The sequence below is a fragment of the Sapajus apella genome, unplaced genomic scaffold, assembly GCF_009761245.1.
Source record: "Sapajus apella isolate SASKATOON/1434 unplaced genomic scaffold, GSC_monkey_1.0 scaffold62, whole genome shotgun sequence".
Lineage (NCBI taxonomy): Eukaryota > Metazoa > Chordata > Mammalia > Primates > Cebidae > Sapajus > Sapajus apella.
In genome coordinates, this window is record NW_022437002.1 from 16,734,491 (window position 1) to 16,747,242 (window position 12,752).

At 48.5% G+C, this 12,752-nt stretch overlaps 2 protein-coding genes across 3 annotated transcripts in view; one reads left to right on the top strand and one right to left on the bottom strand.

Annotated features, from left to right (window-relative positions):
• Nucleotides 1–2,774, bottom strand: part of TMEM53 (transmembrane protein 53) — a 21,969-nt gene extending 19,195 nt beyond the window's left edge. Inside the window, exon 1 of one of the 2 annotated variants that reach the window (XM_032247349.1) lies at nucleotides 2,502–2,774. In XM_032247349.1, coding sequence (XP_032103240.1) covers nucleotides 2,502–2,562 — 61 coding nt within the window. In that variant the 5' untranslated portion in view covers nucleotides 2,563–2,774. The remainder of the gene's footprint in view (nucleotides 1–2,501) is intronic. The other variant, XM_032247350.1, reaches the window with a different exon arrangement.
• A 95-nt stretch (nucleotides 2,775–2,869) lies between these two features.
• Nucleotides 2,870–12,752, top strand: part of ARMH1 (armadillo like helical domain containing 1) — a 54,211-nt gene continuing 44,328 nt past the window's right edge. The window contains 1 exon segment of the mRNA XM_032247348.1: nucleotides 2,870–3,043. The gene's annotated coding sequence lies outside the window, so the exon portion shown is untranslated.

A 12,752-nucleotide genomic window follows, 5' to 3' on the forward strand; every position in this document is an offset into this window, starting at 1 on the left:
AGGGCCAGGCGCAGTGGCTCACGCCTGTAATCCCAGCACTTTGGGAGGCCGAGGCGGGTGGATCACCTGCGGTTGGGAGTTCAAGATCAGCCTGGCTAACATGGTGAAACCCCATCTCTAAAAAAGAAAAAAAAATGACTAAAAAAAAAAGTAATTTCAGAAACTAAATATGACTGTCCTACATACTTCTCCACCACTAAACAGGAATTACAAAAGACAATCTCTGGAGCCCCAAAAGGCTGTCATTCTGTGAAGCAATGTTGGTCTGGAGGGAAGCTCTGCAGATGGGCAGCAAATGGATTCCAGGGACCACAGTGTGGTGATCTCCTTCTGAGGGGCTTGACAACCTCTAGCTCACCTCTGGAGCATGCACTGTGAGAGGAAAGGGTGATGAACTAAAGCCAGTCAGGAGGAGGAATAAGGAGAAGAAACAACTGAAGCCCCTGGAGGTGTTTCCCTTGGAGGAGATGTGAAGGCACGAAGCTGTCCTCTTGAAGGGAGGAAGAGAGATGACTTGCTCTGTGTCGTTCCCACCACAATGCTCCAGCCCCACAGTTGGCACATCACTTTGAAACCACCTGCTTATGAACTCACCCTGTCTCCAAAACCTCAGTTCCGTGTGAGTCACTTCTTAACCCACAGTTAGGACACAGCAAATGCTGAACTGAGAGCGGAAATGACAGGAAGGCCTATTGTGGCTCAAGAAAGGGAAGTGCTTTCTAACAATCCCAGTTGCCTCCAACAGGCCAGGATGTTTGGGCAGAAGCATCCTGTCAGGCAAGGGCCTGCTAGGAATGGAATGTACTCATGCCAACAGAGGGCTGCAGGACAAAACAGCCCCTGAGATTTCTTCCACTTCTAAGACACAGCCTCCTGGGGCAGCAAGGGAAGCCACAGGATTTCGCCGCTGCACTTCAGCCTGGGGACAGAGGGAGACTCCATCTCTCAAAAAAAAAAAAAAAAAAAGAAAAGAAAGGGGGGGCAGAGGGGGAAGCATAGGGGAAGCAATGCAACAGCACCTGCACTATGCCAGAGACACACATCCAAACACTACCTCGTTAACCCTCACAATCCCATGAGGAGGTACACACTATTACTGTTCCCATTTCACAGCAGAAGAATCTGAGGCTCAGGGAAGTTCAATAACTTGCCAAAGACATATAACTAGTAAGACTTGGAGCTGAAATGTGAACCAAGATCACCAGGTTGCCCTCCTGGCCATGCTGAAGGCAGCTCCAGCCCTTTGCAGCCGAAGGCTCTCCAAAGGAAATAATATCAACTGACTTCATGGCTTGCTGACGCCAAAACGTGTCCAAAGTATTTTTACATCTATAAACCCAAAAGCGCTAAGCCAACAGTTCCAGCTCTAGGGAGAAACAGCTGGTCTGGAGCCAACTGTTCTGTGGGAGCCTAAGGGCTGCCCTCTCCTAGACTCTAGACTCCAACCAAAGAACATGAGATACTACGGGAAGGGGTCTGGGAACTCTCCTGAAGAAGGCGAGTTTTACCGAGAGCAGAGATAAGATCAGACTTTTGCATTAGGAAGATAATTGTGGTAGCAATTGAAGAGGCTGTGCTGCAGGCAGTGAGACAGGAGGCCTGAGGGACATGCTGGCCCCAGGCTGACCATAAAAAGAGACCAAACTTTCCACTCTCTGGACCCCGATCTACTCACATTGTCACGGACTCGAGCCTGCTGTCAAGCCTACTGATTTTGTGGAGCCTCCTATATGTCTTTCTTTAATGTAAGGAGAGAAACAATGCCGATCCTAAGTGCCAATTGCTGAACTCACTCCATGCCAGGCCCCTTACACAAATAATCTCCAGACGACCCCAACAGTCCTATGAGAAATGTTACTATCCTTATCCACGTTTTGCAGAGGAGAAAACTGAAGTTCAGAGAAGGCAGCTTACCAAAGGTCATCCAGCTCCTAAAAGCAGGAGTCAGGATTTCAGTCGAGTTCTACCCGACGGCAGAGACTGCACTGTTAACGACTGCCGAGAAGAGTGGAGAGGGACGGCTAAGGGTTCTCAGTCCCGGGCTTCCGCGAGGACCGGTGACCCCGCAGGGCTCCCCCTCCACTCCTTCGAGAAAATAATAAATGATACCTTCAGCCACAACCGCCGAAAAAAGGCTAGATGTGGGAAGCCCAATCCCAAACAAAGGAATCAGGAAGGGTCCAGCTTTCAGCAGCCTTCAGCCATGAGAAGAGATTAAAGGGCATGGACCTGAGAACCCTGGACAGGAAAGACAGAAAAGGGGGTCCCAAGCGAGCAGCTGACTCGGGGCAGAGGCGGGGCTCGCCGGGGAGGAACACTCTGAGGCGGGGCTTACGAGGGGCGGGGTTCCCTGAGCTCCAAGTCTAGGACCTGCGGGGCCCTATGAGGGGGCGGCCCGCGGGAGGGCGGGGCCGCAAGAGGGGCGGGGCTACAGCTGCGCTAGCAACCCACGCGCTCATGAGGTCACCTCCCCGCGCCTGGACCCAACCCTCATTCCATACTCTGGCTCCAGCAGGGCTGATCCGGGATCTCGATGGTGTAGTCCAGCTCTGCCGAGGCCATGGTGAAGGCGCCAGCCCTGAGCACTTGCCTCCAGCCGGAACTCCCGCTTGCGCACCCGTGCCTCACCCGGGCGTCTCCTGGGCTCCGCCCAATCACCACACACCTCCCCGAACACGGCCCAATCCCTGCGCCGCGCTCTGTGACCTCCCGCCTTAGCAACCACCGAGTCTCTTCCAGTGCCTCTAGCCTCGCCCTACTAGCTCGGTCCTAGCAACCATGCCCCGCCTCCATTACTGGCCCGCAGCCATTGGCTAACTCGCTTGATCTGGATCAGGTATTGGTCAGCCGGGACGCCGGTCAGGAAGAGTCCCTGCCCTCTCATGTAGGTGAGAGGCGGCTGGAGAGTTGCTGTATTCTGGGAATGGGTAGGGTCACTCGTCCAGAGTCGTCCTATCCTACGCGCCGGAAGCGTGTGACCTTTGACTTGCATCGTCTAGGTACCTCTGTCATCCTCTACCAGCCGCAGCTCCGAGGGCTGGAGGTAGAAAACCGTACAAAACTGTCTAGGGGGCGCGTGCCGACCCAACCTCCACCCAGTGGGGTCGAGGCATAGTCTGGATGGATGGATGAATGGGTGGGTGGGTGGGAGGCAGTCTTCAGTTGATGACTTTAGAGAATGCCCTGTTGATAGGGTCCACCAAGGAGCTGGGAATGCAACTTTCTTGCATTTATCTACGCATCTAACCCATAGTTACATATTATGTCCCAGAGACTGGGTGGGCTAAATGAGGTTGCTTAGGCCCTAATGAGGCTCAAGCTTTTGACACCCCCCCCCCCTCCGCCCATGTCTTAACGGGGAGAGGGAGAGAAACCATGCATGAAGCAACTCTAATTCTGCGTGTGGGGTAAATACTACAGAAGAGTAAGGATTTGAGATGCTCAGAATCAGAGAAGGGGCATTTATGGCAGTGGGAATGGCGCTTGAGCTGGGCCTTGAAAGACTTTTAGAGTTAGGGAGGGGGAAAGACTCCTTGCATGCCAGACGTGGTGGCTCAAACTCGCAATCCCAGCACTTTGGGAGGCCAAGACAGGAGGATGGCTGGAAGGAGTTCAAGACCAGCCTGGGCAACATAATGAGACCTTCATCTCTCCAAAATAAAAATTTTAAAAATTAGCCAGGCCTGGTGGCACATGCCTTAGGTCCCAGCTATTTGGAAAGCTGAGGTGGAAGGATCACTTGAGTCAGGGAGGTCAAAGCTGCAGTGAGCCATGATTGTGCCACTGCACTCCAGCCTGGGTGACAGAGTGAGACCCTGTCTCAAAAAACAAAACAAACAAACAAACAAAAAGACTCCCTTCAAGAGCTCAAAGATGTGAATGTGCCAGAAATTACATGAAGCATCCTGTAACCAGGCTGGAGACTCATGTGAGGGAAACCTTGGAAAAATAGGCCCAGATCCCTGAGAGTCTTTGATGCAAAGCTTGGCTTTGCGCTTACAGGTGGATCTTGCTGATGGTAAAAATTTTCCAATGCATTTTACACCTACGCGCACAAGAGCTTAGACTTTATCATGAAAACAGCAGGGAGTCATTGTAGGGCTTTAACCAGGGGAGTAACAATCATATTTGTGTTTTAGATCAGTGCAGGGACTGGATTGGGGATTGGTGGGAGAAGGGAGATCAATTAGGAAGTCGTTTCAGTAGTGGGGAAGGATTATGGTGGCATAAAGCCTTGAGAGGCAGCTAAAATGGAAGGGGCAGGATGAATTCCTTAAACACTTTTAGCTAAAAAGAACTGGACTTGGTGACTGATTGGGTATGGGAGAAGTAAGGGAAATGAAGGATGACTTCTAGATTCCTGGTTTGGGCAAACAGGAAGAAGACGAAGCAGGGTTTTTAGGAGAGGGTTAGTTCTGGGCATGGTAAGCTTGAGGTGCCAGCGGAACATCCAAGTGGAGGTATCCAAGAGGCTTTTGAATATGCCTAACTGGGGTTCATCAGGTAAGTCTAACTGGAAGTTGTAATGTGGGAGTCTGTAAGGCCTTATAGATGCCAGCCGCACCAATAGATTTCTTGAGCTTGCCCAGGGAGTAAGTGTAGACTCAGAAGAGACCTGACCTGAGACAGAGCCCTGAGAAGCACCCAAGTTCAAGGGTCTGGCAAAGGAGGACAAACCTGCAAAGGTAATCAAGATGAAGTGTCCAAAATGGTAAGAAGATCAGTAGTAGAATGTAATATTTCAGAAGCCAAGGGAAGAAAGTGTTGAAGGCTGATGACTAATCAAGTGAAATGAGACCTGAAAGAATCCACTGGATTTAGAAACAAGGAAGTTGTTGGTGACCTTTGCAAGTGCAGTTTCAGTGGGGTGATGGAAGCAGAGGTCAAATTACAGTGGCTTGAGAAGTGGATGGGATTGAGGAAGTGAAGATTCATGTAAGGTACATTTTCGGAAAGCTTGGCTCTTTAGAAGAAAAAAGGAGATAGGCAGAAGGAGACAAAGGTTTTTATTTGGATGGGAGAAATGTTGTTGTGAATCCAGCAAAGAGGAAAAAGATAAAATTATAGGGGAAGGAAGATAACTGAGAATGGTGCCCCTGAAAAAAAGAATAAGGTAGGGGATCCAAAGTAATGGTGGAGAAATTCACTTAGAAGGGTGGGGGACCATTTGTTTAGTGGCAGAAGGGAAGCATTATGTTGAGGTTAACTGTTAGGTTTGGTGATGGGAAGTTGAGGGAATTCTTCTTTGATGGTTTCTATTTTCTCTGTCAAATAACATGATATCAGCCAGTGAGAGTGGGATTGGAGATGGTGTGCGAGATTGAAAAGAGCAGAGAAAGATTGAAATAGCAGCACTGGAGAGTGGCAGTGAGATGACTAAGGTAGCAAACGGATTTCTAGGCAGTTATGATGGCCCTGTTGAGGTTGGCGACCATTAACTTTCAACAGCTGCAGTCCGCAAGGTTGTGTAATATGCATTTTTCCCTCAACAACATTCAGCCACCTAGTGGTGGGTACAGAGAGGTCAGTTTAATAGATCAGGTTGGGTTTTACCAGGCAGATACAATGGAAGGACAAAGGACAAGCAAGTTGAAGATTGTGGCAAAACAGTGGTTGAAATGAAGGGCCTTCGTATCTAAACTAGATAGGAGAGTGGGTAAAATGTATGGACTAGAGGTCCCAATGAAGTCAGAGAATCCGTATCTGAGATCATTGAATGGAAAGGGTTGTGATCAGAAAGTGGAAGAATGAAGCTTGAGTAGTTTCCAGCAATGACAAGGTCCAGGGTGTGGCTGTGGAAGTCAGTGGCCAAAGTGCAGTACAGGAGACAGTCGCGATGCTGACATGGCCACTGAACTCCACCTGGATGATGGCAAGACTTGAGGGGAGGGAAGGGAAGAGGGTGCCCGTGAGCTAGGTAGCAAAGTCTTCGATAGGTAGAGCAGGTTGTTCTGGAATCTCTAGGTGACAGCATGAGGAGGGGCAAAGGCTCAGACAGCTAAATGGTATGACCCTTGAAGTAGTAAGGGCTTTTACAAGAAGGAGGTGGAGGGCGGGCACAGTGGCTCACGCTTGTTATCTTAGCACTTTGGGAGGCCGAGGTAGGCGGATCACCTGAGATCGGGAGTTCAAGACCAGCCTGACAAACATGGAGAAACCCCATCTCTACTGAAAATACAAAATTAGGCCGGGCGCGGTGGCTCACGCTTGTAATCCCAGCACTTTGGGAGGCCGAGGCGGGTGGATCACGAGGTCAAGAGATCGAGACCATCCTGGTCAACATGGTGAAACCCCGTCTCTACTAAAAATACAAAAATTAGCTGGGCATGGTGGCGCACGCCTGTAGTCCCAGCTACTCGGGAGGCTGAGGCAGGAGAATTGCTTGAACCCAGGAGACGGAGGTTGCGGTGAGCCGAGATCACGCCATTGCACTCCAGCCTGGGTAACAAGAACGAAACTCCGTCTCAAAAAAAAATAAATAAATAAAATAAAAAAATAATAAAAATACAAAATTAGCCAGGTATGGTGGTGCATACCCATAATCCCAGCTACTAGGGAGGCTGAGGCAGGAGAATCATTTAAACCCCTAAGATGGAGGTTGCAGTGAGCCGAGATCGCACCATTGCACTCCAGCCTGGGCAACAAAAGTGAAACTTCATCTTAAAAAAAAAAAAAAAAGAGGTGGTGGAATAAGGAACTGAGTTGAGCTTTTGCAAGGAGACATAAGGCCCTCTCTGAACCCTGAAATCCTGGGGGTATAAGAGTTAAACAGCTTCCACCAGGAGAGCCATGCAGAAGGGGAGCCCTGGGGTAGAGCCAGCTTTGGATGCAGACTGGAAGTTGGCAGGTGACTGGAGAGGCTAAGGATGGAGGAGACTTAGCTGATTGGGAACAAGGGTTTTCAAGAGCAGAGTGAAAAGGTTGGGAAGGGAAGGAAGGCTGGGAAATGGGTCAAGGAAGATGAAGCATAGAGCTGTGAAGGGGCGAGGAGAGTGTGGTAAACTTAGCCAGTTGCATGTTGTGGAGAGAGGATGAGGGCAGGTCTGTGGAGCAGGGTTGGAGGCAGAAGTGAGTCTGGGGAGAAGAAGAGGCGGGGCTGTGGGTACGGAAGAGGGCAAGGGGGAGAAGATGAAGGCAGAGGATTTCAGTATTTCACAGGAAGGAGTTCCTGTGGGGAGAGGATGCAGAAAATGGGCAGATATGGGGAAAAGATGAGGGCAGATGGAATCTGCCAGGAAGTGATGGGTGGCAGGGGTGGGGGTGTCTGTCAGTTTATGAGTAGGGAGCAGAAGGGGGACCATGAGAAGGAAGTGACAAATTGGAGTGCATATGCCCCCAGAAGAGAAGTAAGGACACCTTGTTAGGAAGTTTGAGGAGATAATGTTTCTCTCTCTCTCTCCCTCCTATCTCTGAATGGAGAACTGAGAGTGAGGAGTCAGGGATGGAGCCCAAGGAGAAGGCCTCTGTCTCATTCTGCACGTGAAACTTGCAGGAACAGGAGACAGTGACTAGCCTGTTGTCTCCGAGGCCATCTGGGGACAGTGAGCCAGGCTGGCAACCCATGCCTTGGAGGCCTCTTGCTTTCAGAAAATGTCTTTTGATTTAAGGGGGGAAAAGCCCTCTGGGAAATTTTATTTAGAAACAAGACCTATTGATCTCTTCACTTTTAATACCTCCCCTTTGCTTGTTGCTAAGGACCTCTGGCTTAGCATGAGAGCTGGGGCTTTTGAGATTGTGTGATTTTAGTTTCCCTGCATGAAGAACCATTTGGCCACTATAGAAATGATTTATGAATGAGTCCAGATTTATTAATCACCTCTGAAGGTAGAGAGGAAATTAAAAACAAAGAGTCCACTTTGGGCTGAAGACAAAGTAGGTCTGTCATCCTTGCAGAAGACTTTGCCAAGGTTAGAAGGCCACAAACAAACCAATTTGGACTGAAGTTCCTAATCTGGATTTTAATTTTGCACGCTTGATTTTTCATACCATTTTCTCTCCGAGGTAAAATAATGACTGTTTTAATTGGCTGCCACTTACAGAGAGATCCCAATAAGCATGATGGCATACATATATTTTTCTCTGGCATTCCATGTATGCTCCAGTTCTTATGATCAAGCTGGTGAAGCTGACTTTTACTGCATGCTGCCTGCCATGATCAGTTGACAATAAATTAAATCCTCTTTTCCAAAAGCCATTTTCCATTAGTGCTAATTTGTTTTCTTCTCATTTCCACTGATCATTAGAGTCTCTGGTTGTGAGCACCAAATTGGAAATAATTTCTTTGACATTTCAAAAAAATCTCTCCCCTTCTTGAATGCCATTTGGCTGCAGCTAAAGAACATGATGGTTTGCAGAAGAACAGTTCACTCCAATTACAATTTAACTGACCGTTCATGGCTCTGAATCCCTGTCCTTAGTGTCCAAAGATGACACCATTGCTGACATTGCTATTTCCCATCATAGCTGTAAAACGCCTCATAGACTGCACTGGCCTTCTTGGATGGAAATTCTGCCACTCCACACATGGCAGCTTTGGGAAGTTGGCAGTTTTGTGGACCTACATATCATAGGCGTTCAGATATAACCATCTCAACAGGAGCTGGCTGATTTCTTCACTCATTCACTCAGCGAGCATTTATTCAACATCTATTTTGTGCCAGGCATTATGCCAGGCCCTAGGGACACAGAGGTAGGGAAGACCAACCCCTGCCTTTGAGGAACTCACACTCTAGTGGGAAGGACAGGTAAGTTTTACAGCATAGTAGAGGAAGAGATGGCATAGATGGGACTAGAACTGCAAACCTCTAGTTGTCCCAGGGAGTTTGCCAAAGGGCAAAAAGGAACCTGGCCACCCCTGATGGCAGAGCAACACTGAGATGCAGAGGGCCCTGGAAGGGCCTGGGGAGTTGAGAATGCAAGGCTGTTGCAATGTGGAAGTGACTAGAGATGGAGTTAGATTGGGGCCAAGTTTCAAAGGGCCTTGAGTGCCATATTGAGTTTAGACTTTATCCAGTAGGCCACAGTGAGCTAATAGAGAAATCTGGGGGTGAAGCAAGTAGAAAGGGTAGAAGCTTAAGGAAAAAGTAGGGGAACGCTTTGTTTATATATGTATTTGGGTTGGTGGGGATTGAGCAAGTGTTTGAGGGGAGTCAGGGAAGATGAGAAGATTGAAGATCATAGAATCTAGTGCACACGGAGAGGCTGGGTGCTGATATAATGATGTTAAGAACGGAGGGAAGAGGAGAGGTTTGCACTTGATGGGCCCTGTATTCTCTGTGAAGCTGGAAGCAGAGTTATCCAGGCATCCTCCTTGATTCCTCCCCACCTTTCATCCTCCACAGCCAGTCAGTCACCAGGTCCTGTTTCTTCAAACTGTGTGGCATTTCTGCTTCTCTCCAACCCTAGTATCATCAGCGTCTTTGTCAAGGTTATAGGAATGACTTCCTAACTGGTGCCCCCACTCCAGCTTGCCCTTTCTGATCCCCTTTCTACACTGCAGTCAAGATATTTCTAAAAGAGAGTCTTTTCTTGTCCCTGTCACGTAAACCCTTCAGTACCTGCACGTCGCCCTCAGGGTGGAGTGTGAACCCTGCAGCCAGCACACGAGGCCCTTCATTCTCTGGCCTCTGCCTGTTTTTCCAGCCTCATCTCCTGCTGCTTCCATCCTTATACTGTGCCCCGGCTGTTCTGAGCAATCTCAACAATGAAAATAAGAGCTAAGTTTTACTGAGAGTTTTCTATATGTTAGGTAGTTTATTGACCCTTATGAACCATTACCACTTCATCACAAGTAGGGAAACCGAAGCCTAAAGAGGTTAGATAATTTGCCTAAGGTCACATAGCTGGGAAGTGGAAGATCATCCAACACCACAGTCCATGTTCTAACCACTGTATGTACTGCCTCCCACTTGCAATCCTTGATGTCCTACGCTCTCAGCTCTGGGCCACTGCAGATTTGATTCCCTCTACCTAGAAGACACTTTCCTCACCTCTTCCACAGCAGCAGATTTTTTTTCAGGCTGGATAACATCTCCTCTGGAAAGCCTTTCTCTCCAGCCAGCACCCATACCATGGCCAGGTTAGATATCCCTCTCTCTCATTCTAGAGTGTCTTGTACCTACTCTGTCACAGTACTTACCACACTATTGGAATTGGAATCACTTATTTACAAGGCTGTATGCCACCCTCAAACTGTGTACTTGCGGGCAGGGACTGTGTCTTTTTCACATTTATCCCCAAAGGCCTAGCATAAGGCATGGGACATACTTGTCACTATTTGCTGAATTTCATGTTTAATGGAATTGCTGATAGTGAGGTTGAAGGTGGGGCAGAGGGATTCCTAGTCATGTTTGAATGTCTGATGAGGCAACTTACTGAGGACTTAGAATACAATGTGACAGGCACTGGAGACTCATATAATGGGGAGAGGCAATAGCCAGAGATTGAGGCAAACCAAGAGAAGACACCATAGTAAAGAGGTGTCAAGCAAGAAAGCATTTTGAGTAAGAAAAATGGTCAGGGCCGGGCGCAGTGGCTCACGCCTGTAATCCCAGCACTTTGGGAGGCCAAGGTGGGCAGATCACAACGTCAGGAGTTTGAGACCAGCCTAGTCAATAGGGTGAATCCCTATCTCTACTGAAAACACAAAAGTTAGCCAGGCATGGTGGCGGATGCCTGTAGTCCCAGCTACTCAGGAGGCTGAGGCAGGAGAATTGCTTGAACCTGGGAGGCAGAGGTTGCCGTGAGCTGAGATCACACCATTGCACTCCAACCTGGGCGACAGAGCAAGACTCCGTCTCAAAAAAAAAAAAAAAAAGGAAAAATGGTCAATGATATTAGTTGTTGCAGTAAGAGGACAAGCGAGCAAAGGACTAAGACACCCTCGCTGAACCCAGAGACATTGGCCAACATGATGGAAGGGCAGTGGTGGAGCAGAAGCCTGACTGCCGTGGACTGAGGAGAGAAGGGTCAGTGGCGAAACAGGAAAGAGTATGAACATTGGTTTTCAGAAGCTTTGCTATGAAGTCAGAAAACCAGAGAGATGAGAAGAATGTGAGGTTGAGGTTTTTGTTTTCATTTTTGCTTATTTTTGTTTAAAGATAGGCAAAACTTAGGCCAGGCACAGTGGGTAGCTCCCACCTATAATCCCAGCACTTTGGGATGCCAGAGTGGGAGAATCACTTGAGGCCAGAAGTTCCAAACCAGCCTGGGCAACATAGTGAGACTCCATTTCCAAAAAAAAAAATTTAAGTTAGCCAGACGTGGTGGTGCACACCTGTAGTCCTTCCTAGTTACTCAGGATGTTGAGGCAGGAGGATCACTTGAGCCCAGGAGTTCAAGACTGCACTGAGCTATGATGGTGCGGTGTACTCCAGCCTGGGTGACAGAGTGAGCCCCTTTCTCAAAGAAGTATATTGATAAACAAATAATAATAAAGATAGGTAAAAATCAAAGCTAACCAGAAAAATGGCTAAATAGAGGGGTTGAGGATACAAGGGAGGCAGGAGTAATGAGTAGAATGAAGGCCCTGAGGAGGCAGGATGGATGGATGCAAAGCTCTGGTAGATGGGTAGAGAAGGAGAGGAGAAGGATGGGTATGGATAGAGACAAAGAAAGAAGAGTATGATAACATTCTTACCTAATGGCCTATAACTTTCTTTGTTAAACCCCAAAAAAGTAGGACTTCTGAGAACAGATGGAAGAGGTGGGAAGGTAAGGAGCTGGGAGCTGTAGATTTCACAGGTGGATGGTGCTAGCCAGTCATAGATTTGGGGTGTGGGTCTTGGGTATGAATGTTGCATTGTTGGTTGGAGGTGAAAGCCGGAGGTTGCTGGAATCTGCATTCTGTGTCTCTCCTCTGTGCGCCAACAGAACCTGGGATGTATCCCATCAGAGTGCTCTCCACCATTCATTAAAATCGCCTTGTTGTGCCCAGGCACGGTAGCTCACGCCTGTAATCCCAACACTTTGGGAGGGCAAGGTGGGCAGATCACGAGGTCAAGAGATCAGAGACCATCCTGGCCAACATGGTGAAAACCTGTCTCTACTAAAAATACAAAAATTAGCCAGGCATGGTGGCACACGCCTGTAGTCCCAGCTACTCAGGAGGCTGAGGCGGAAGAATCGCGTAAACCCAGGAGGCAGAGGTTGCAGTGAGCGAGATTTCGCCACTGCACTCCAGCCTGGCAACAGAGCAAGACTCTGTCTCAAAAAAAAAAACAAAACACCTTGTTGCTTGTGATTTTTCCCTCCACTGATTGGTGGAGGAAAGGTCTACACACTGTCTGCCTTGCCAGTCTATAAGCACCTGAGGGCAGGGTCTGTGTTTGTCATGTTAACCGATTCCAAACCCAATACTTGGCTCCGAGTTGGCACCTGGGAATCTGTTTAATTAACTAATGTGCAGAGCTAAGGAAATAAAGTGCTCTTTCTGAGCACAGTGTGTTGGGTATCAGTTTAACACTTACTGAGTGCCTGTGATTTGTCAGAGACCATGCTAGCCACCCAAATTACAAAGATGGAGCACATTGATGTTGAAATTGCCTAGTGGCTCTCAGGTGAACAGGAAGACTTATGTGTCGAAGTCATTGATCAGCACTGAGGCAAGGTAGGCAGGGAAAGACAGATGGCCTGGCCTCAGAGCAGGAGGAAGGGTTCAGGGACAGTAGTAGGGATTTAGAGAATGGTGTTTGAGGTGTAGGACAGTGGGCAGCCCCCTTCCTGATTTAGAAGCAGTGACGTAGGTTGAGGCA